We start from the raw sequence: 26,518 nt of genomic DNA on the forward strand, positions 1-26,518 counted from the left end.
ACAAAGCAGCCAACACCTGTAAATACATAAAAGCTGGCCTCTAAGTGCAAGGTGATGCGTGTTAGTTAACTAGGCCCCCTGGATTGAGAGAATGGCCCCTTGTGGCTCAGGAAAGAAAACTGAAAATGCAGCATCACAGAGTTGTTTTAGCTCAGATTTCCTGTTCTCAATGCCTATCTTCTCTTTACTCCCCAAAGGCAAGGAACAGCTCTAGTCATGACCGTCCTTTCGGTTTTAAAAGATTTTTTTTTAATGCACTATGCTATTGCTTTATAGACACTAATGAACTGCATGAAGGAAAATGATTTCTCCTTAAGTTTATATGGTACATTTCTAGAGAAAAAATAACCCTGCTCTTTTACACACGTGACAATTCCTAGCTTGCGAAGACGTCCTTTAACTGTTACTGTCTTTTACCTGGATGTTGCCTTGTGATCTCACCAGAAATTCTGCAATTTCCTGGGAGTGTGGCAAAGTCAGGGGTGAAGGTTGACTCCATGATTTGACTGAGTTAACATTACTCTTTTTAGTGGTTAATCAATGTTGAATTACTTTTTAAAACAACTTTACATCTATAATGTATTCTAAAGTCCTGCTAGTTGTTTTCAATTAGGTCTTTTTAAAAAAATGTTATAGACAAGGGCTTGCTACACTTCCAGAGACCTTATACTTGAATGTATGGACTGCATCACACTTCTTAGTAGACAGGTGTTTTGTTAAAAAAAAAATCTATTGAGAAAACTTTTCCTCATGACGAACTTCTTGGTGCTTGTGTCTGTCGTGTGTGCCTGAAATACCCTCTAAACAATGAGTTGTCTTCTGTCAGTTACTTTATGTTCAAGGGCCAAAGTAATTGGGGTCCTGTTACCCTTGTTCAGGCTATGTAAAATACTAATAGAAAGAAAGTGGGGGGATTTGAGAGTAAATGTCACCAATGTACAGATTTTTAGTAGCCTCTTTTTCTTACGTCTTTAGCAGTCACCGTCTTGCTCTCTCTCTCTACTTGAGCCTCTGATCACATTTAAAAAATATTTATGCCAATCACCTTAGACTAGATCAACATTATCTAACAGAACTTCCAGCAGTGATGAAAATATTCTATACCTGCACTGTCCACCATGTGAGCCACTAGCCACATACATTTTACTGTTAAGTGTTTGAAACATGGCTAGTGCAACTTTGAATGTTTGGTTTTAATTTTACTTAAGTTTGTATTTACATAGCCACAAGTGGCTTGTGCTACCACACTGACAGCACACGGCAAGGTTTTAACAGGGCGATTTTACCCCGTCCTGAAGAATTTTTGAAGCAAGTGTGGCATCATGTCTGCTTTTATCTTACTTTATGATTCTGCTTCACTTATTTAAAAATGTTTTCTATCTGATCCAAAGTTTTAGTTGAACTACAACTAAGTGTTAGATGTGAGACATACTTTTAAATTTTGTTTTCTGAAAAGCTATTACCCAATAACGATTTTTTTTTAGCCCTGGAACATATATTCTTTCTTCATTAGGAACTCCTCTTAAAGACAACTGTGTTTCAGTCTGTTTGGGCTGCCACAAAAAAATACCACAGAGTGGGTGGCTGATAAAGAGCAGAAACTTATTTCCCACAATTCTGGAGAGTGGAAGTTCAAGATCAAGGCATCAGCAGATTCAGTGTCTAGTGAAGACCTGCTTTCTGGTCTAGATGATACCAGAAGATATACTTCTTGCTGTGTCCTCACATGGTGGAAGAGGCAAAGAATCTCTTTGGAGCCTCTTCTTTTATAAAGGCACTAATCCCATTCTCAAAATACCTCCCAAACACCTGAGCTTCTAATACTATCATCTTTGGGGGTTAAGATTCCACTATTTGAATTCTGAGGGAGACACAAATATTCAGATGATAGCACTTTGGGTATAATTCTAGGCAAACTAATGGGTTGACCAACATTTTATGGAAATGCTCCGAGAAGAACTGTAGTGCCAAAAGGAAATGAATACAAATTGTAATGAATTTTGCCGTATTTCCTACATTAAAGTCAATACAAGTATTTAGTGGTGAGGCCTATAGATGAAAAATTACCATTTAGAGGGTGGAACTGATAAGGAGAAAAGAATAAGATATGGTTGCATGGGAAAGGTAAGCCACATCACAGATTGCACAGGTGCTTCTTTCTTAGCTGTGGCAGGTAAGAATTGTATAGAAATATAGTGACCACTTAAGAATTCAGAATAAGTAGAATAATCAAAATTTAGAACTAGAAAGACTGTTGGAAATCTCTCAATCTAGATCTCTGGCAATGTGGGATAGTATTTGATAGCAGTGACTTGATACCTGGACAGCTGTGGCTTAGAATCACACATTATTAGCAGCTTAACTAAACTGAGTTACTTATCATCCCTAAATCTTACTTTCCTCATCTGCAAATCGGAGACAATAATAATACATACCTTTTATACATGTATAACTTTTTTTCAGGGTGGGTGGGTAAGTGAGATAATACTTTTGAAATGTTTAGCAAAGTACCTGGCACATAGTGTCTCACTGTAGCGGTAGGGAAAGTGAGGTTTAGGGAGATTAATGAATTTTCTCAATTAGTGACTGGGTTTTGAAACCAAGCATATGACTGAACTGAGTCTACAGGAGTAGTAGCAGCAAACAGAATGACACCGTATATGTGCCAGTCACTCAATAAATGGAATGACTAGTCCAAGAGCACAGAACTTATTAACGGTCCACAGAGCACAAAGTCCTATCAGCGTTTATACGTACTCAGATAGATAGATAGATAGATAGATAGACAGACAGACAGACAGACAGACACATCGTTTGTACTTGAGAAACATGGGGCTTTTGAAGATAAGGATTTTTTTTTTCTGGACCCAAGTGCAAGTTTTTTAAAAACTACAATAACGTACATTTTCCTGTTCAATCAATCTAGTTTACATGGAATATCAGATAACTTAAACTTATGAAAGATTTAAAATGATATATGAGCAATAAGTATCCATCCTGAATTTAAGCTATTACATAAATTGTACCATTCAAAGTACTGTCCTTACAAGAGTTTCTGTTTTCTTAAAAATTTTTCAAAAACATTTTTGGGGGTTTATATGGGTTCATACAATTGAACACTTAAGGAGTATAAAGGTAATAGCAGAGCATGGGGAAAACATCATTATTATAATTTGAAAAGAACAAAGAGAGTGTGTTATTAAAACAAAGTGAAATAATGGCACAATTCATTATTTGATTTGTCTATTTCATTATAGTTCGGGGAGATTTTAACTTGTTTATACATTGGTTTATTTTGTAAATTATTACTGATCACCTCCTATGTGTTTGATCTCAGGCTGATTTTAATGATTATAATCTTGTTCAAAAGACATGTGGTTCTTCTTATGAGGCTTACAGAAATCTAGCCAATCCTAGCGGCTGTGAACAACTCTGTTTGACTCTCCCATTATTCCTTTGGGATCTTGGGCAAGTGATTTAAGAATGAAAAAATTTACTTAAGTTTCCTCAATTATAAAATAGGAATTGTAATAATTCTGTTTACTACAGGTTTACTATAGGATTAAATGAGACTCATTTTAAGAGTACTTGGCACAATGCTTAGCATACACTAAAAATTCAATGCATATTAGCTGTCATTTCAATATAGAAAAACCAAATAACCAGTCAAAATAGAAATATAAATAAATAATTCAAAACAGGGTTAAGCACTTACTGTATTTAATATGACAATAAAAATCATGAAAATGTGTGACCTGTTAAATAAGTTTCTTCAATTTCCTAACAGTGCCCTCAATCTCTTACCCATGATAGATTTTCTCCCATGCCTATAATGATGATTGCAATTATGCTGACAGCCCTGTTTCTGCTTTCTCTGAAGGAGATAAAACAAATAGAAAGACTTGTTTCCTTCATTCTTTACCTACTGGAGTTTACCTACAGGAAAACCTAGCTTCTTTAAAGGAGTTTGAGTCCCTAGTAAAGCACAGGAGATACCATGGGGTCGAATCACAGTCAGGCAATACCCTGAAATTGAGATTTTCTAATAAGTTTAATAGAAAGTAAAAAGGAAAGTAAAATGGATACTTGGGACACCAGTGAGAGGCTGACAAATGATTTTTAAGTTTGCTTGGTTTTGTTTTTGTAAGGAGAAAATGATCAGAGAAGGATTAACAATAGGAAAAGGTAAGATGCAGGAGATTCCTCAAACGTAGTTCTCTTAATCGCTAGTTTCTCTAGCTATCGCCCAACTTTGTGTTCTTTCTGGAGGGGGCAGGGTTTGAACTGGAGGATGAGGAGTGAGAGCTGTGCGTGGAGGGAAGGCTGTTCTGTGGATGGCTTTGATTTTGCCCTCTGTACAGCTGTACACTGCTCCAGGGCACTTGTTCCACATTATGCCCACTCTCCGTGTGTGGACAGAGACGCTGACCCTACTTGTACCCATTTCACAGATCTCAGGGGCAACCATATCCCCAAATCCATTAAAAATAAAGCAAGCCTTATGTAAAGTAATCAGAGCATCACCTCAAGGTACAAAGACAAATCTAAATATGACAAGAGTCCTGCCCTTATGCCCCCCTCCACACTGTGCCCCCCCCCCCCAGCAGCAACACAAGCTCTTCAGCCTTCCACTTCACATTTAGGCAGCCTGGTGAGTGCATGGTGGTGGTGGGGGAGCTGGAGAAAAGAGGAGCACTAATTATTCATGAATTCCAACAGCCTGAGAGATTTCCAGTGAAAGTCTTAGAAGGTATGCATAACATAGACATCCGTGTGTGAGAGAGAGTATGTGTGTGAACAAGGACATGCAGTCTGTGCTACATTTATCTGTCAGGGAGAGGCAGTGGCTAATCCCCATCTCTTAGAGATTTTAAGATGGGAACATGACCAGATTTTATCACAGACCCCAAATCAGACAAGTTTCTTTTGTGCTTTTTTGGTACATTTATGATGACTAGGGCACTTAATGCAGCTTCTGAAAAAAAGCTGCCTGCTGAGCCCGCTGGGCAGGGGCAATTTTCCTGCCTGACATTGTGGATACTTCTGTTTCGCTTGTTTATTTTTACACCACGATACCATACCCTTCTCTCACCTGACCTCCTTCTATCTGGGCTGGACCTGCCTGTGCTCTGGCTCCCAGCCTGCCTCCCCCTCCCTCCCTGTCTCTAACACCCCAGGGAACCTGTGTCAGTGTTTGGAATCCCTAGATTGCTCTAGCAGTGAAACTAGACAGATTAGGAGCTGAGGCACATTTGACGGAAAGGCAACGCTTTGCTTTCTTCTTACACAGCTTCCCCTTCCTCTTTTCCCAAATAGATATGTAAACACATATATTTTCCTGTTTAAATTTAGCGAATTAGTCCTCTGCCTATGCCTTGATTTAGCTATTGAGCTGAGCCTTGCTCCTCCCTTCCCTGCTCGGATAGGAGCCACTGGGATCTGGAGCTCGAACTTCCAAATTGAAGCTGGCCTCAGGCCAGGTGACCTTTTCTTTGTAAGTTTCTTTCCTAAGCAGAGTGGTGGTGGTGGGGGGAGCTGGGATCTGTTTGGTGTTGTTTTGGGGGGGAGGTGAGGAAAGGAGGGGGGGTGGAAGAGAGTAAAGGGCTGTTGTTAAACAGTTTCTTACCGTAAGAGGGAGTTCAGACCTAGATCTTTCCAGTTAATCACACAACAAACTTAGCTCATCGCAATAAAAAGCAGCTCAGAGCCGACTGGCTCTTCAGGCACTGAGTCGGAACAGGATTCTTTCACCCAGGCATCTCCTCTAGTGGGACCCGCCAGCACATCCAGCAGCACCATGTGGGTGACCAAGCTTCTGCCAGTCCTGCTGCTGCAGCACGTCCTTCTACACCTCCTCCTGCTTCCCATCGCCATCCCCTATGCAGGTTAGTTTTTTCTTGTCTTCATTATTAGTATCATTTTTATCATTATTTAATTCTCTCTTGCTAACCTTTCCTTTTCCTAACACTCTCTCTTTACCATATTCCCAGCATCCTTCCTTAACTCAGTATGTGGTACAGATTTTTAAAAATCTCTCCTTTAGCTTTCTTTTGACATTCTTTTCCTGTTTGAAAAGCATTTAAAATGATCATTAGCGTCTCCTCTGTGTGTCTCCATCCCCCCCACCCACTGACCCAGCCCCTTCTCAGCCTAATAGTTGTGGATGGTGGGATGGGGATGAAGTGCTAACAGTGGCTATAACTTTGCTGGTTTGGATAAGTTTAAAGCTGAACAGAGGGTCTGATCTGAAGAGAGGAGAGTGATGGTCAGTACAGCAGGGACACATTTTTTTTTTTCCCAGAGGACAATTTTCCATGACAACCCACCACTCTACATCACTCAGTCAACGTTCAGAGCCAAATTATGACTTGATACAGGTTTTCATCTGGAGAAGGCAGATTGAACTCTGAGTGTATGCATGTTATAAAAATGAAAGAGAAAGCCTGTTTCCTAAGATCTGTTTTTCTGGGTATGGATGCCTGCTCTTTTGAAACTGCAGTGCAAGGGAGGCAAAAATTATGAGACTTTGATTAAAGCTGCAGAACTGCTCCTTTCAGTCTCGTTTTCTCCCCAGAATTTACAGGTTTGGGAAGGAGTTGCCTGGGGCTTCATATTGCCTAGGAGTTTGGAGATTTCATTTGCTGCCTTGGGAAGTTTTCTGTTGTTATCAGGGCAAGAGGAAACATCTGTATTTGGTTGTATTATCATTGTTGTGGCTGGGATGCCAATACGAGAAGGTAGTGAGCATCATAGGTAGGCACAGGGGAATAAAAGAATAGAACAAATGCCCAGATGGTAGACACGGGCTTTTCATAATATAAAACAGAGAACTGGCTATATCTTCTGAGATAAGTTAAATATGAAATTTATCAGACCTCTGATCTAGCTTCTGATGTAATACAAAGGTTGAAAACATTAAGAATTTGCTAAATGACAAGGAAAATCATTCAACCCACCTGACTTTCTTCTGTTTTGTGAAGTACCCCTTTTGGAAAACAATACTGTGTGGGAAGGGTCTGTTTGAAAACATTTAGGTTAGATTTCTGAAGAGGTGAAAAAAAAAGTTCAAACATGTTACCATCCTTGAGACATTTCATGTTAAAATGGATTTTTCTACAACATTGCGGGTTTGGGGGATTCTGAGCATAAACTGAAGTCATGTCTAAAATTTAGAGGATTTTTATTTTTAGGGAAAAAAATGTTGACGGGATGAAGTAGAATATGGTTACCTGAAATCATCTGTGCTAATGCATGGGGAACATAGTGTGGAAAACCCAAACAGTAGATCAACCATAGACAGTGTCTATTTGTTTTTGGCATGCATTCTGAAGTTTTGGCAGGAGACATACATTTGTAATTATATTTCACTTTGGCTAATGTTGAAATGACTGCGTTTCCCAAGTACAGGGAGAATGCAGCCCAAGAGTATGTTGGCAGGCAAGGAGAGGCCAACTGGGAATTACAGATATATTGTGAATAATTTCTAAAGTGGATAATGCTAAAATTGTCATCAAAAGAGGATCTCTCTTTGTTTGGGTGGCAAGTTTATCTTGATACCTTTTTTTTTTAAAGAACATTCTTCAAAATGGAAAACATGGGTAGCTTTCTTAGAACATACATAGAAAGTTTGCTCTTCTTAAACGTCATCTAACATAGAGGTTTTTGTTGTTGTCACTTGCTTTGGTTATACTTTTTGATTTATCTTGAGTCTGCTTTCTTACATATTGTAAGATAGTATTAGAAAAGAAGTGGATGCTATAATGAGGTGACAATCAGTTATGAGTAGAATGTTTTTGAAAAGTTTCAAAAATTTGAAGAAATATCCTAATAGTGAACCCAAGCCATCTCTACAGGACTTCGTCTACACAGAATTACCCTTCGTCCACTCCCACCTACACTGGATACAAATATCCAATCCCCTGTAACAACAGAAGCATTAAATGAGCACCTGTCTAGGAGCCTGTGGGAGATGCAAAGATGAACACATGAGAAAGAAACTTACATTTTATGAGCAACTGTTACGGATCAAAATTCTAAAACAAAGCTTATTTCATCTAATAAGATTGGCATTATTGGACTGACTCATGTTACATGAGGAACCTGAGATTAAAGACCTGAGTTATTTTACCTTACTATCTTAGTTAAGGGACAGAGCTGAATTTCCTACACAAATCGATCTGAATGAAATATGCAATGTGCTTATTTTCTTTAATTTATATCGATGCCAACAGCAGTGAAATCAACTGAAACCTTAAAAAATAAACTTTGCTAAGTCATATAAGAACAATTCTGCAAGAGTTCATTTCTAGCTTAGAGGATCAAACTGGGTTTAGGGAGTATGTAGTACCCAAGCTGAGTATGAACAGACAGGTAGTAATACAGTCAGGACCTAAGTTAGGGGAGCACAAAGTGGCTGAAGGTTCTGAGGTGAGAAAGTATAAGACAGGACAGGTAGTCATGTGGGGCTGGAGTAGTGGGTGCCTGAGGGAGGGTAATGGCCTGTGACTGGAAAAGTTAAGACTAGCATGTACATGCTTGAATGTTATGCCAAATCATACTATTCTAAGCATTATGGGTTGCAGCTAGAAGTTTCTGAGTTGACAAGATACCTGACTGAAGTGTAGTTGTTTTGGATGCTGTGTGGAGGAGAGCTGCAGGCAGAAACAGACAGTGAACGAAGGGACCAGGGAGAGGCTGAACAAGGAAGTGGAATGAAGTAGGAGGAGGGAAATATCTAGGGAGATCCCTCATCTCACATTGAACATCATTTCATTTGTAAACCTTTTTGGAAGAGAAAATTTTGCTCCTTCTCAAATACCAACATTTGATTTAAATCTGACATGATCGCTTCTTGATATCTTTATCTGTGATATTCTTTCCTTCTCTAAAGAAGGGGAGATGATCGTCCATTTGTGAAACCCAAGTCCTAGGTAACAGCAATGATGATTTCAGCTTGTACTTATGAATTTTGCCTTTGGGAAGCTTAAAGTCTCCAGTCACCACCATTCCCTTCCATTAATTATTTGTGTACTTTCATCTTAACATCTTGCCACTTCAAGCTGTTAATCACTAATCATGTGGCTACGTTTCTCAGAGTATGTGGAGCCAGATTCCTGCTTCTTTCCACACCCTGCAAATCCTTTCCTTGCATGCTTTTCCTTTGAAGTCAATGGTTAGTCCACTCACAGAAGAAAATATATGAGGTACTGAGAGAAATGAGTGTGAGGCCTGGGGACCAGAGGGAAAAATGTGTCTTTCTTCAAGCACCTTGATACATTTGACCCTACTTTCTGTTTGTAGGTTTTCACTAAGATCCTAATGATTTCAGTTCTAAAATAGGGAATTCAGGTTCTTCGGAAAATATAGCTTCAAGAATGTTTTCCCATGCTGGGAGAAGAGGGAAAAAGGAGTTGCAATTTAAAGTACAGGAAAGCATGACAAAGTTGCAGTGATCTCTTACCCTTTGATTTCATTTCAATATTTTGTTTATAAACTTCAACTAACAGTCATGCACAAAAAATAGTAGGGAAAAATCTGATCCAAAGATATTTTTGAGTTTCTTCCCAAATTAAGCTTGTCTTTTAACTGTTTTCAGTAAAACAAGCATCAGTTGTTAATACATATGGAAGGGAAAGTTGAAACTATTTTCAGCAAAGGAATTTTATTTTCAGATGCTGTGTTTTTGAATGACTTCTGTTTTGAATTTTTCTTTTATTGAAGAAGGAATTAATTTTATAGATGTGTGAATTACTTGATGTACAACTAGCTTGAACTTCATATTTTTGAGAAATTAGTTACTGACCTAGTAGAAATGATTGGATTATAAAGGAAAGCTTCTAAGTCATGAGAAACAAATAGTGAAAAGGGAATCCCGGTGTCTGGTTCTGATTGCCTCTGACTAGCTTTGTTGCCCCAGACAAGCTTTTCTCTCCTATTTATTATCTAGTAAAGGGAAATCATAGATTTATTTGCTTTTCAGGATACTTTTTGATCTTTAGATGAAAGGTAGTGATCGAAAAGTTTATCAGCAAGCAAGAGTAGACTATTTTTATGAGGTACAACCACGCATTAACACATTTCAATAGGACAACTGAGGATCTGCAGAATTAAACATAGCAAGCAATCCCACAGAGACTGCTTTCTCTACAGCTGTCCTCAGTGCCTGCCTTCCTGTTGTACAGCACTGAGAAAAGAAACCAGAGCATTGACCAAGGGTTCTATTTTATTTATTAATTAGTAAAATACGTATCTGAACTCAATATTTGTCTTAGGCTTTTTAATTTTAATTTTATGCTCTTCTCTCACACTTGAGGATATGCAATGAATATGTCATACATTAGGCCAATTTTAATTCTATACTTCCACTTAATTGAATTTATTTGATAAATTTTTCCATTTTGGCAGATAGATTTTTACATAGATTTGCTTCATCCATTAACTACTATTTGTTTCTAAAAATAGTCCAATTTATACAGGAAATCAGATGATTATTATGCACTGTAACATTTCATAGCACCTAAGAAATAGTGCAAAGTCAAAAGAGGGAGAAACTCTCACTGGAGAGACTTATTTCCCACTAACGTGGTCCTGTGGCAGAAACCAAAGTTTGAAAAGAATTATACTACATCTTTGCTTGGGAGAGTAGCAATTTCTTCTCTTATGCCAGAAATTAAAGAATGAAATTTCAAAAACAAAACTAAAACTTTGCATATTCATAACATTTTTTATCCAAATTGATTTCCAAATGATTACAGTTAAAATAGCTCCTTTCAGTTCAACTAAAATATAATTTTCATTTTGTAGGTTGAGTAATAGGACATTAGCATTTCAGGTAATTAAACAAAGTCATCTGGCAAGTCAATAAGAATGCCAGTATTATCATCGGTCTGCCAACCTTATGCTAGGCATTTGGTCCACACTCAATAAATAACATGTTGATAGATTATTTATTTGGTTGATAGAATTTTCTATGTTAAAATGTCTTTTAAATTATATCTGTCCTACCATAGCCATTCCATCTTGTAGGGCAAAGAAAAGCTAAAAATGAAAGTATTATTACAGGAATTAGTACCAGTCTTTTGGGGATTGTGTTCTGGAGTTTTACGGAGAGCCAGAAATTTAGAGGAATTCATGTTTTCTCTTATTTATTGTGGGCTTCAGGTTAGGATCGACATTAATGAGTAGCATCTGTACGTTTAATAAAATAACTGGAGCCCGTGGTTGCTGGCAAACTGAAGACTATGATGCCATTCTTGGTACCTCACTCTGAAGCCACATTTTCAAATTTTCTGCAGAAAAAATTTCACCCTCTTTTCTTGACAGTTTTCACCACATTTAAAGACCAGGAATGCATTTCCTGGTTTGCTGTCCAAGTTTCTTTTTTACTGATAGCTTTAAACCCAGTCTTTAGAAACTATTTACAAGCTGTATTTCTGCATGCTTTCTTAGCAATTCTTAGAGAAAGATGGTGTCGTAAGTGTTTAAGAGTGGAGGTTCTGAAACTAGAAAGCTGGATTTTGAATCAGATCTTCTAAGTTGTCAATTATCCCCTGTGTCTTGCTTTCTTCATCTTAGAAACAAATATATTATTACTGCCTTTGTTATAAGTGTGTGCAAAAGAATTGACATGCAGAGGAGGGGCACAATCATGTCCTTCCTTATTACACAATACCTGCAATCTCTTAGATAATTTGATCATCACTGTGAAGAGATGATCATCATTAGAAACCATGTAACTTTGCACAAATTAAGAATAAAGAAGCAAGTTCTTGATATTCTAAAGTTATCCATAAGATTAAGTCTTTTAGGATGTCTTAGCTCTGTTCCTTAGCTTTTTAATGGGAGGCTTCATGTTATCTAGGGGCCTTGTAGAATACTTTCATGAAGAAAAATGACAGTGCTACATTAAAGGCTGAAGTTTTACATACATTCAATTTATAGCATTTGGCTTGATTTCAAGAAAAACAGTTCAAGGATACTAAGAAATAGTGCCCAAAAGCACAGAAAACACTTCTGTTGGAAATGAGAAGGGTCAAAGTATGAATAGTATGAAATACTTTAAAGAGCAAGTCAGAACACTTTATCCACTGTACCATTTCAGTGAGAAGTTTCTCACCTGTCGTTGAATGGATTAGCTAATTAATACTATAAGTTGCATAAGGACCAACTGTAGAAGGAAATGACAAATTTAATTATAGAGCATGATATGCTATGCCCTGGAGCTTGCTTTCACACTGTTTGGAGACTATCCTGTTACTTATTTCTTAAGAGGAAACTCTGTCCTAATTTTTAAAAGCATCCTTTATTGGAAAGAATGTAGATGAGTGACGCTGCATGATAAGTTATTTAATCTTCACCGATTATATATTTCCCTCTTGCTCTTAACTATCTGAGAGTATCATTCTCCACCTCACTCCACCCTCAATTCCTGGAAGTCTGGTATGTTGTCAGATAAAATCATTATCTTGTAGATTCTTAGGGACACTTTTTCTATATGAGCCTTAAAAGCTTTTCCCTGTGTTTTTCAAAATCGTTATTACTAATAGAAGGACAGAAGAAAAGAAGAAACACGCTTCATGAATTCAAAAAGTCCTCAAAGACTACTTTAATTAAAGAAGACCCATTACTGAAGATAAAAACCAAAAAAATGAACTCTGCAGACCAATGTGCCAACAGATGTATTAGGAATAAAGGACTTCCATTCACTTGCAAGTAAGTTGCTTTATTTTGTTCTGAGGATAATTTTCCAAATACAGCATATACTTATTATCATCATTTTTGGGGTATTCAATGTAATGTGCCTTTAAAATTATAAGCTTGACTTTAGTGTTAACTCATTACAACAGAAGAGCCCTCATTTAATGGAAGTATGAGTAAGGGAGAGCGCATAAACTGAGATCTTTTAGAATCCACAGTGGCTTTAGCTATGGAGTTTATATTTTCTCATCTTACGACAATTTAACTTTAGGAACTAAAATTCATTTAGATTAACTTTTATCTCTAACATTTAAAAATATTCTATTCAGATTAAACATTTTTTTTCTTACAAGAGAAGTGGATGGATTTTCAGAATATAAATTGGGCAACAACCAAAATTTACTGCAACTTTTATCATTGTCTTTAGGGATTTAAATGAAAGATGTGAGAGAATTAGATTAAAACAACAACAACAAAAGCTAGAGGGATTGATGTCAGCAGCAGAGGCTGTTTAAAAGAAGTTGGGGGGTAGTGATGATCAAGTTTTAGGTAAAAATTGATAGGCAATTCAAAGAGGCATGAGGGGACTCAAATAGAGAGTTTTCTTATCTCATGACAGGCTCTGTGCGACCTCACAGGGAAGAATTCCATACGTCTTTGCTAGTGTTCCCAGAGTATAAAACTTGGAGTTTAGGGCCATGAAGGTGACAATTTCATCTGAACAGTCTTCCAAACTGCCAGCAGAAATTGCATTTCCTAGTTCTTCATCAACATGCCCTCTCCTCACTCACTCTCCACCTTTGTATTCCCAATTTCATTCCATTTTACCAGGATTGCACATGGCATCCTATCACTTTTGAGTTCTATGCTAGTAACATTTGGGTAATGAACACAGATTTTAATTATGTCATGGCAAGAGGTCCTAATTTCCTCTTGCCTTTCTCAGGGAAGTAAGTGTTATAGACCTGAGGCAAAAGGTCATGGTCAGAGGAGGTCTTCAACAGATTCAGGGGGAGGAGAAACTATCTCTTTTCTGTTCACTCAGATCTCCTCTGGAAGTATTTTTACAGCTAAACTGCCACTTTTAGGAAGATGTTACCTGGCACGAGGAGTAGGGAATTAACTTTGTAAGTAATTCCTATGATAATTCTGCTTATTTCTCTAACTCTCCTAGAAAACCTTTGAGATTTTTAAAAAATAAATTAGAGAAAATTACGCTCAATCAACATCTCGGCTATATAGATTTATAGAGATGTTCTGGCAATTGTGGAGATTGGATTTATTGTATTGTCCCCTCGCAGGGTTAGAAGGACAGGGCAAAGGGAATGGGAGAAGCACATCTCACTGTTGATTTTTAACTAAGAATCAGAAAATACACTCTCCTGGATCCACAAGTAAGGAAAGATTTGCTACTTCTCGATTTTCACATTAGTCAGCCTTATGCCTAGAAAAAACAAAACAAAACAAAGCTTTCCCTTTGTTTTACTTAGGAGAAACTAAAAGGATTTTGCTGCTTTGGAGAACACATGTGACCTGATTAATGTATCTTTACATATCCTGTGTACATGAGGCTCCCTGCTTTTCTACTGTATTCTGGTTGAGTTATATTTAGTCTCCTAATTTATGGCAACCTGTGCAGAAAGCCACATGTAATAATACCAATGTACAGCCAAAATTCTCAGCTCTGAAATGGTATCATCCTTCATACTTGGCTATCTCAAATATGTATACATACCAATATATATTTGGTATCACTAAATATATTACTTACTCAGAATTGAATAGAAATACTGTGATACTCTAAAAGTAGGTTCTTACTGAATTAAAGTATCTTTTCTGCAGACCTGTAACATGACCTAAAATCACTGAAAAACAATGGCAAATACACACAAATGTTTGGAAAATACCAACAGTGCTGTGTGAAACCATCTGTGGTTCAGGGAGTGTGAGGCAGAATGGTCTCAAACACTGTTTATTCTTGAGAATGTATCAACAATATTGATTTCCTAGAGATTGAAAGACAGAAAGAATGCCTCATTCTAAGCTCTTCAGAAAATTGCTGTTCATGAGTTCACTCAAGAGGTGAAAATAGGAGGCTTTCCTTTTCTAATTATGACTAAGTAACTGGTACGGGAATTGCCCTCTTAAAATAAACAACTAGAAAACTAGACAAAATAAATTCTTGAAAGAAGATGATAATTAAAGTAAGGCTAAGATAAAGACTCCTACAGTTAAACTGAAAAAAAGATGCAACTCATGGGATTTGACAGCTTGGATCCAGTCCACATGGAGGTGTAAATTGATATGAGAAACACATTTTTAACGGTATACGGCATTGTGATAAAATGAAAGAAAAGGGCGAATAAAATCTGCAAACTGGAAACCTGTCACTCACTTTGCAGATGGAATCACCTTTGTATTCATAGAGGCAAATCTTACATGTTCCTGATAGGGCTCATGAGTCACCTGCAAGGTGATCTCATGTCAAAGCCATGCTGTTCATAGAAAAGTGGTTCATATATGTGTGGTACGTTTTAATTTTAATGTGAAATTAAGTGGCTGGTATTTGTTTGTGTAACTGTAAAATTTCCTTTTACATGTTTGTTGAGTTTTTAATCTTCATATGTATTCTTTATCTAATTACTATGCTTTCAACTTCATTTAACATCTTCCCTCCAACACCCTACATAGGGAAATAGGAGATTTAACATGTATTGCATAAGCCCATTATCTACCAGATCAAATTTCAAATCTATTATTAGTCAGTTTCTCCTATCAAGTTATTCTGCCACAGTTACAAAAATAAAATATACTTTTAGATTTGTCATGTTTGACCTTTTTCATACTATTTCAGCTGTAAATGTTCTCGTAGGTGGGTATTTAAAAATGTCTATATGTAAGTAAAGAAAAAACTTTACAAATAAAATTTCTGAAGTTATTTGGATATAAAATAAATTGCACTAAAAATATAAAATAATTGGTAAAATATTTAAAATAATTTTATAACATCTTTTGTTTATTTGTTTTATAAAAGTTATCCCCAGTTATTTAAAATTACTTAAAACTTCTTAAAATATTAAGAAATAAATGACTAATTAAAAAAATCTAAAATTACAAGAAAATGCATTGTCAAAAATATATGGTCTGGAAAGGAAAAGTTCTCATTCTTAGAAAAATCCGTGTATTTCTTTTAATAGATTCTTGTAAATGGTGGCGTTATGATCAGCATGAACATAATGAGAAGGGATTTTAATACTATTTCTTAATGGAAAGAAAACTGTTCAGAATACCAACTTACAATTTCTATATTGTAAAAAATGATAACAATGTGTTGAAAATTTTATCAAGTACTTTACTATCCTCAGTTAAGGCATTTTTTTGTATTTATTACTTTGCTCCAGAAACATTTTTTTTAATGAACAACAAAAAACCAACATAATACTTAGCTACAGGAATGATGATTGTAGGAGTGACACATTTTAGTAATTTTTGCCAAGATGATCTATTAAAAGCATATTCTCTATGATATTAGTAGTTTTTTTTTTAAATAAAAATGCTTATGCAATCAAATCTACTTTGGAAATATTGATTTACATGAAGTTACCTAATAGCAGGATTTTCATAGCCTTTAATAAGCTTCAATGCTTTATAACTTACCAAGAACAGATTTTATTTACAAAATTTCCTAAGCCTTAGATTTCAGATCACCCTTTGCTAGGAGGATCTCCTGGGGTGGCGATTTGTCTAAGGCTTTCTAGAATATGTCACTTTAGAACTTACTTTATGTAATCATAACTTTTGGAAATTAATCATGATAGGTCTAATATGATCATCAGTATATAACTACAAAAAATCTTCCAACTTGCTGTGTACTTACAAAAAAGTAAAGTCTTCAGAAATAATCTAGGTAGGTATGGAATCTATTGATTTTGCTTTTGAAGCCCTCATTTTTCTAGACATCATTTAGAATAACATAAGAATACTTCAAATTTTATTCTATCTGATTTAAACCTATACCTATAAAAATTTAATTTTGTTATTTCTTATTTGGCTGTCAAAATGGTAGTTTTGAATATCACTCATGTTTGTATTATGTATATGCAATAATGCATCTCTTTTTATATTGCCCACCTTGGTTAAACCACGTGCCTATTCTTTAAAAGCTGTATAAATAGTATTCCTTCTTTTCATTCAGATATTTTTTTCAGGGCCTTTGTTTTTGATAAAGCAAGAAAACGATGCCTTTGGTTCCCTTTCAATAGCATGTCAAGTGGAGTGAAAAAAGAATTTGGCCATGAATTTGACCTCTATGAAAACAAAGGTAACTGGCTTCTCTGTAAAAATTTCATAATGAAATAAAGTATAAATATATGTAATTTCCTGCCACAGTGCTCTTCCCAACTGATTTTTCTCTTATATACTTGATCTGCTATGCAGTCAATTCATCCATTAAGACAGATGACACTAGCATCCTATTTTCAATACATGGTACTTTATCAAGAGCGTTTCCCAAAGTTTCCGTAATTCTATTATCTCCTCCCTCTGTTTATTTCTAGGAGCATCTCCTGGAGCTGATATTCTCCATATTCATTTTATTAGTTATTAGTTTAAGACATTTTATAGAAAAGCAAATTTGAGCTTACTATAGTTTTCTAAATTTTAGCAACTTTGGATAACTAAGTTTTAGTGATGATTGCAGAAAACAAAATGTGGAGGTTTTGAATTTAGTTGGATCTACTCCTACTTATATAATTTTTAAAATCTTTAAGAGAAAGATTTGACCACATTATTTGTCAATTTGTCTATTTTAGTAGTCTGATCCTGTATTCACAAGGTATTTACTTTGTTCAAAAGCAGATTTATATCAATAAAATGAAGAATGTTAAATAAGTATGAATTTTACAAAATGAATTTCTCATCACACAAAATAATAATCATGAATTATATTTAGGATAGTAATATTTATTTCAATTTTAATGCTTTCTTAAACCACATTGTGTTTTATTAAATTTAGGTATTGGTAGCATGCAGTTATTTCTTTGTTAATGTGGAAGATGTTTAAATTAAATTAAATTTAATTCATGGTAGAAAATAAGATGATCTCTGTATATCTCAATAATCCCATAAATCCTAAACATAATTCATAACCTAGTATAAAACTACCTCCAATCTTTAGGTTGCTAACAACTGGATATACTATTATTTGATAGGAATATATGTCTTGTTTCAATTTGATTGTCCCATAATTTAGCAGCTGATACGTTAGCAAAGATGGAAAATAATAATCAACATAATATAATCATCATATATACCCATATACACAAAAACCCACACAATTTTACCGATAAAAAGACAAATTAGTTCTTTCTATTATCTTAAAATAACTTTCTAAATTCAGTAAAGGTTTACAAATCATTTAACATTTGTTTTTAATATTTTTTTAAACAGTCTCTTTATTTGAGCAAATCATTGTGCCAAATTGAATTCACCTGCCCAGTAGACTAATCTACATTAAATATGTAAACTAATTTCTGCAGTTATCCAGGTACATAGTTGCAAACTTAATACTTCTCAATAGACTTTCTTCTGTTTTGGATCACTATGAAATGTATTAGTTTGGAAATATTAGTAGAATCCTTAGGCAAAAAATTTCATTTTGATTCGTGATAGTTTGCAACTATTAGTTACTTAAAGATTTAAATGGAATTTTATCTTTTAATTTTTAATATATACAGTATATGCTACACATAGTTATAACTGTTTTTCCACTTTATTCCAACAGACTACATTAGAAACTGCATCATTGGTAAAGGAGGTAGCTACAAGGGAACGGTATCTATCACTAAAAGTGGCATCAAATGCCAGCCCTGGAATTCCATGATACCACATGAACACAGGTAAGAATAGATGAAGAAAAGAGGCTAGAGCCTCTCTTTTATGTATTTATTAGCAATCTCAGGTTACCCTTCACAATAATCCTATAGTTCTATTATAATTTACCCAACTTCACTGAATTTTATTAGGCCGAGTCTTGTGTGAATTCATAACTGATATTTAACAAGGATTAAAAAACTATCATTAAGATGTGACCTAATGTTATTTCACCTCAAAATCTCAATTTACAGATCGTGGTATTTGGAAATAAATAATTTAACAATATTTTCCCCTCTCTTTGCCTTAGAGAAGGCACAGCACTCTGCAGTTGGAGTGGAGAGGCTGACGATGATAAATTGGAGGTGGATCAGATCCTGACCTTACCCCGGGCAGGATTGTTCTTTAACCATGGTGGCAGAACATTAAGATCGCCTGCCATAAGCCCTCAATGAACCCTACCACCCAGGTGTCCACACAGTCCAATCAAATCAGAATCTCTTGGGGGATTCTGCATTTTTAAAAAAGAAACTCCCCACATGATTCCGAAGCACAGCCAAAATTGAGAACCTCAGTTAAAAACTCATGCCTCAGATTGACCAGCTCTCCCATTTCACCTAGTGCCTAATGACTGGAGAAAGCTTCTTATTTCTTGGAAATTAAATGTCTACACTTGAAAGAATTGTGTTCATTACAACAGATGCATGCTATTTAAACATGAGTAGACATAGTATCTATACTCATTAGTCTGAGAGTTTTAACTGCAGAGGAGAAACACAGATATCTAATATACCTGTTAGAGAGCGAAATATAGCCAGAATTTTTCAAGACTTTTTTCACAAACAATTTTCATAGGAACTAAAGTAGTTTAAAACAGCCCTCCCTGGTTATTAAATGCATTAGAAGATTTAGTTTACCATGTGCCTAGTTGTTGAGTGGTTTACCTCATTTAATTCCCCAAGAACCATATAGTAGGTGATTTTATTAGATCAAATTTTTATATGCTGAAACTTAAAGACAAAGAGCCTTAGTAATTTTTCAAGGTCATGCACAACTAGCAAGTGGTATGGCCCAGCCAGTGTCATTCTATAACCTGTGCTTTGAACAATCCCAGGACTTGGAACACTCAGCAGATTAGTAGGACACATGCTGTGACTTATTTTTGCAGTAGTAGTCATGACTTGCCTTGATGAATCCACTTTTTATTCCATTTCAATAATTTCTTGGAGGGGTCATAACTATACAAGATAATTTTACTTTAGTAAACAGAGAGGAGTTCACTGGCCCACATACAAAGAATAAAAGTTGGTTGCTCCACAATGGGATCAATCCTATGATTCTGGCCTAGTTAACATCAGCTAGTAAGTGTCCAAGTGGATCAGCCTGACAGTGATTCAATGACACAGAACTAATTTTTTCCCAAATTAATTACTTATAATTATACATGAATATCTCTGAAACATAGTATTATACTTCTATTCAAACAAACAATGTAATTCATTTTGTCCTCTCATAAAGATCTGCATGGTGTCACTCCCTGCATAGTGAGGAATATATTTCTCTTAAATAGATAGATCTAAGTTTTTCACGAACAAAGGAACAGCATTTGAAATCAATCCTACCCTAGTTGAGGAGAGTGCACTGCACTGACCCACCAGAGGTCTTATTTCAACCCAAATTCTCTATGATTGTGAGTCTCTGTTAGAGGAGTACATGTGAAACAGATCTCCCTGGGAACTGGCTCCCCAGTCTAATCAGCTCTTTCACCAGCAAACATTTCCTTGTGATATAGAGCTGTAGGGCTGAGAGGACCTTGCACATTAAAATTTTTTTTTTATATTCAATGGGAGCAACACAATTTTCATGAATTACCAGCTTATTGGAATATCTATATGATAGCTTAACACTTAGAAGTGTTAAAGATTAACTTTATGGAAAATGGCAAAAGAATCTATCTATATATCTACCTATATATCTATTTATCTATCTATCTAGAGGAGTGATTTATTGCTGATTCCCTAAATTGAAATATTTTACAAGTGGCTTAATGGGAAGATGATGATAGATGATGAAATTAGTATAGAAGCTTAACTAGAAAATCAGGTGACATGATATCTACATCTGTATCCTTCACTGGCCACCCAGCATTCATTAATGAAGCAGATGATGGAATAGATCAAATTTCCTATGAACACTGTTCATATTATAAGAGAAGAAGACGTGGCTAGCACCCAGATCTAATTTCTATTTCAAAGCATATTTGGATATAACTCAATTTTAAATATTTCTTCACTTATTCTCTAAAAATAAAGACTTGCTCACAATGACAAAGAACCAAAAATAGTAGGTATGTGAATAAAAGTTTATTACAGAGCCTACTGACTGGAACAGGACTTGTTTGTAATAGGTTCTCATAAACATGTGTTGAATGAACATGTAACTGCAAAGAGCAGGGCGAGGCTTCACCCTTTGGTCAAGTATGCGATACTAGAGAAAAGCAGATTAAAACCTCAGGACACAAAAGAAAACCACTTACTTTGGGTAAAGACTTATATATACCAAAGAATGAAGGGAAGAGGTGACCCAGACAGTGCTTTACCCTGCATGTCCTAAAAAGGAATTTGATATGCATTGATATGGAATTATGAAAAGCAGTGAACCTTTTCTTTTCAGTTTTCATTTTACTAGTCCAGTGAGAAACCTTTATTCATCTTTCAGCCATATCTAGTTTTGATTTCGACTTTATCTCTCTTCCTTCCTACTTGTATTTTTCCTACTAAACTGTTTACTGATTCATTCACTACTTCCTTCATAGCTTCTTTAGCTTTACGAATCCACTGGAAAGGTATATGTGTGTGTTTCTGTGTGTGTGTGTAACAAAAATCTCTAAAACTGTGAATGTTTTATATGTGTGCATTTAACATGTGTTAAATCATTATTTAGTTTTTAAGTAAACTTCATACATAAAGCGATGCAAAATAAAGGACCTTGTAATATTCTAATTCATTCCATTCCTCTTATAAACAAAGAAGTTGAAAACCCAAAGAGTAAATAAATTGTCTAAGGACTAGTCCAGTGACAATGGGGCAACAATGTAGATTACTGTGATTAACAATAATTTATTCATACTACTATACTATACCTAAGCTTTTTCAGAAAATAGAGTTACAGGGAAATTTAGGTAAATTTCATTAATGCTCTGCTTTATGAGAAATGTATGGTAAAAAGTCAGTTTTGATTTTATCACAAAAATGAGTATTTCATTATAAATTTACTAAAGTTAGAGAACTGGCAAAAATAAAAGGAGATATATTTCAAGCAATGGCACAAACAAAAGGTATCTTGAATTATTCTTGAACAATGGGGCTAAAACTAAGATGAAAGATGACTAAGTTTTCCTTTGAAAATTAAATAGTGTTAGGAATTGTGAAATCATAAGCTTTGATTATATTACAATTTTTCTCAATCATATGGCCTAATGTCTAATTTTGGTTTGCCAAACTTAAAATGCTGGTGAAGTAAGGATATAAGAATCTTTCTTTAAAGACACGGGAGTTTCATAAAGCTTATAATACTTAATAGATTTCTTGAAAATGTTTGGTTAGTAGTAAGTCTTTTAGAATACTCTTTTTTACCAATAATTTATATTTTCTGAAGACTTAACTCTGGTATATTTGGTGTCCGAATTAAATAATTTCGTTGCAGAATGTTGCTCGGTACCCAAGGCATGTCCATATTTATTTTGTGCCACAGCATGATGAAAAATGATTATTTCTTAACTAGAAGTTTCAATGGGTAGGAAACACATTTGAATGGTATTAACTGAGAAACTAAAATCTTTCGACTTTATTCTAACTTAAGAACCATTTAGAATTCAGAGATCAATAAAAGTAGAAATTAAGTTTTACAGGGAAAATTGAATTGATTATTAAAAATGTAGCCAGATTTCACAAAAAAGTGCTTACTAATGTTACCTTCAGATGTATACTGTTTACTTATGATTTTTTGTGTGCAATCTAGGAGACACATGCAGCATCACTGAGGCCAATGCCACAAGCACTACAAAAGAATAAAAAAGGGCTTTGGAGTTTTCTGCTATTTTGTCGAAATACCTTATGCTGGGAACAAAATTATAACTAGGGCTTTAGAAATTTTAAATGAAGGTAATGTATTGCATTCTGCACTCAATGGCCAACTATTATGAACTAAACCTGAAAACACCAAGCCCCAGTCACAGTGAAAATTATTAATATTTTTAAAGAAAATAAGCAATTCTGTTTTCTACTATGACAAACTAAAGACTACTAAGTGGAATGTGTTTAGTAATAGGTAGCATGTACTAGGTGTCAGTTATTCTCTTATCTCTTTGAACTTCTCAAACAACCATATAAGGTGTAGATGTTTTAAGTTATGGTCTACTCTGTGCACAGGTAAGCTAACAGGCTGAAAGAGGCTAAATTACCTGCTGGGTTCTCCAGCTAGAAAGACAGAAAGGTGAAGTTTGAGTCGAGGTTCAGTTTGATTCTAGACCCTTTGTTCCTGTTACTTCATCAATCTGTTTCTCAATTGTGCAGGAAAAAGGGGGGCTATTCTCCATAAAAAAAGTAAAAAAACAAACAAGTAATTATCTCGGATAAGCAGTGTAATAGAGAGATTTCAAGGTCAGGTTCAGTGTTTCTGCAGTTCTTTCCTAAGTGGCTTTCCTCAATCGCTTGATGCCTTTGAGTGGAACTTTGAAAGTGTCAATTAGGTTCTAGGATGATTGACTCTTAGTAAATCCACAGATGAGTCATTGTTAATGATGCTGAATATGAGAATTCAGTTAGATAAATGTTTTATAGAAGTATTTTAAGAATGGATGGAAATGACAGAATTCAAGTAAATATAAGAAGGTCTGAGACAGAATAAAGAATTTCTCTATTTTCAGGAAAGCATATCCACTAGTTAGTGAACTTAATAGGCCAAAAATAAGTTGCATGCTCTTATACTGTAATGATTATCATTTTAAAACTAGCTTTTTGCCTTCGAGCTATCGGGGTAAAGACCTACAGGAAAACTACTGTCGCAATCCTCGAGGGGAAGAAGGGGGACCTTGGTGTTTCACGAGCAATCCAGAGGTACGCTACGAAGTCTGTGACATTCCTCAGTGTTCAGAAGGTAAATGAACCTGAATGCCGTGTGGGGCGCTCTGCTCCCCCTTTGTGTAAAACTGCAACTCGCATTAAAGGTTAACAGAATTAATGAATACGATGTTCATTCAAATGCAACCATAGATTATTATTTCAGCATTTTTACAGGATGTTTTAAAAAATGATTATTAAAAACTGATTATCATCAGACTAATGCAAAATAATGGAGCGAGTTATCAGTTTGAATTTCAAAAGAGCCTCAGTTACCTCTCTGGGGAGAGTAAAACTTTGGGCTTCCTCATCTACTGTTTTAAACTCACATACCTCAAAATCTGCTCCCATACATCAGCTGAAAGGAGCCACATGACACTTATCCTTTATGAGTCACTAATTTTCCTCATCCAGCACCTGCTCCTGCAGAAGTTTTCTCAAACCTATCCTGGAGTGGTGTGGCAAGAGTATACAAACCCAGATGAGAATAAGGGAGCAGGTCACTGAAAGTTTGAGAGCCCCATGTGTGTTCTGGTGAATATGTGACTAAATCTGATACACAGACTGCAACTGAATACCATTCAGAATGGTATCCAAAAAGATCCGAACAGTTGATCCCAAGCTGTCTGGAAGGCAGACACTCTAAATCCATGTCTACATTTCCACCTCCTCTCACAAGCTAGAAAAGGGCACAGCCCTTACTTTCACAGTGGAAATGGAATGACTGACAAGAAGGAAGAGTAACCATGTCAGCATTGTATGTAGTTTCATTTTTTTTTAAGTTACCTAGTTACTGAATAGTTGGCTTTTTAGTTTTGTCAGAAACTAAAGTTCTAAAAATCTAAATGAAACATGGATTAAATTCTGATAAAAATTTAGTAGGATTTTTAAGTGGGGCGGGGGGACTGCTGGAATGCTGTCCAACTTTTATAGTAAGATATCTACCTATTTGTTATTAACCAAATATTCTTGAACTAATTCTTCCACAATATTCATTAAATATTAGGTTGATATTTATCACATGGAAAGGCCATTGTTAGCTAATTGTCATAGAGAAGGTGAATTTGTTTTCTGTTGTTAGTTAATTTAAAATTCTTGACTTCATGTGCTAGAGCCAGTTCCATCTGTTTGTAAATTCTTACTTTCCATTCCATATCATATTCTGTTCACTATAACTTCTTCATTGTTTTCTTTTCTTTTAAAAATAATAAACTGATCTGTGATAACGTAATGGATAAGTCTGTTTTGTATGAATAAGTCTGTATTTAATATTTGTGTTAAATTTACACATGGAAGAAAAACTCTACTTTTAGGGAACTCTCCAATATCACAGTTTTCTGAGGTTGAAAGTCATTGACAAGGAGTTTTGTTTGTTTGTTCATTTATTTATTTATTTATTTGACTTGGGACAGTGTTTTCCAGGGAAAGGTAACTTGGTCAAACTTCAAACAGTGTAGCATTTATGTTACCTGCCTAGCACGTGGGAATGTGATTTTTCAACCTCTGGTGGTGAAGGTTGATAAGAACCTTTGTCAAAATACATTGGCATAGATTGAACTAATAGGCAACATAGAATAAATGTGGTAGAAAAGAAGTGATTGGAAAAATTTCTGGTAATCCTTATGTCATCAAAATATATCTCTCTAATATTTTTTAATACTTTCTGGTCTCTGAGCTCCCTTAGAAAAGGACATAGCTCATTGATATCAATGGCACATGCTGCTAACAGTCACCTTGGCACTAAAGGTTGCAGATATCCTTCTTTTGGAAACAGGCAGAAGTCTGACATGGGTAGAAGAACGCTCCTGTGAGAAAAGTAACCAACACCTGCCTGTAGGCTCAATGTATTTCAGGGACTGTGAATTGAGCTGTGATATTTACATTTGTTCTAAAATGAATAAGGTTTTAACAGACTTTTAATGAAGAGGACCTAAAATAAGAAGCATTCTCAATACATTCATAGAGAAAAACAGAGCTACTTATAAAATGGATACTACCAAATATGCAAAATAATGTAGAAATGATATGTTCCTATTAAAATACAAATATAAGGGAAAAAACCCTCAAAATCCACAATATTCAATAGTATGATAGGTGAAACACTTTTATCTATGGGTATTATTTTATTAAATACCGAGTTCCAAAGGTTACGTTATTATGGATGAACAAGCAATGATCAAATCATTTTGTATATTTTAAAATTAAATAAGATAAATACCTTTGGTCAAACTTTGGACTTCTTTTGGAAAAAACATGTAGAGCAGTACATATTTTTTAAAATTTTTCTAACTACATTAAAGTCTTTGCTAAATAATCATCTGAAATTCGTCCACAATGTTGGTTCATTAAAAAATATATCTGATACCCAAAGGTTAAAGTTATTTTCTTATAATTTAAACCTTTAAAATATATTTGCATTCCAAAAGAAAATTAATATTCACTTACCACATCCAGAGCCTTACATAGTTATGTAAAGAAATTATTACCATTAATGTTTAATTCAAAGATTATGGAAAACTCAAGTATATAAAATTCGATTTCTTACTTTAACATTTGCTTGGGATTTAAAATATAACAGTTACTAGTCACTGCAACAGATTTTTTTTAACTGATTGTCAAATATTCAAGTAAATACACTTTATTAAGCCATAATCATTATTTTTCAAATACCTTACACTTAAAATTCCAAATAATACTGCTATAACTCTATGTGTGTAATTCCATACTCTGTGTGGTAAAAGACTTTTACAACCAAAGACTTAAATAAAACTATAAATTTGGTAGACCATTCAACTTTTAAACATGCAGTTTTTGTGAAGAAATCACCAGCA

The 26,518-nt window shown here is 35.1% G+C and overlaps 1 protein-coding gene across 1 annotated transcript in view; it reads left to right on the plus strand.

Moving 5' to 3' along the window:
* Positions 1-5,639: 5,639 nt before the first annotated feature.
* Positions 5,640-26,518, plus strand: part of HGF (hepatocyte growth factor) — a 65,695-nt gene continuing 44,816 nt past the window's right edge. The window contains exons 1-5 of the mRNA XM_072965435.1: positions 5,640-5,885; positions 12,546-12,711; positions 16,905-17,017; positions 18,479-18,593; positions 23,582-23,724. Coding sequence (XP_072821536.1) covers positions 5,798-5,885; positions 12,546-12,711; positions 16,905-17,017; positions 18,479-18,593; positions 23,582-23,724 — 625 coding nt within the window. The 5' untranslated portion in view covers positions 5,640-5,797. The remainder of the gene's footprint in view (positions 5,886-12,545; positions 12,712-16,904; positions 17,018-18,478; positions 18,594-23,581; positions 23,725-26,518) is intronic.

The sequence above is a fragment of the Vicugna pacos genome, chromosome 7, assembly GCF_048564905.1.
Source record: "Vicugna pacos chromosome 7, VicPac4, whole genome shotgun sequence".
Taxonomy (NCBI): Eukaryota; Metazoa; Chordata; class Mammalia; order Artiodactyla; family Camelidae; genus Vicugna; species Vicugna pacos.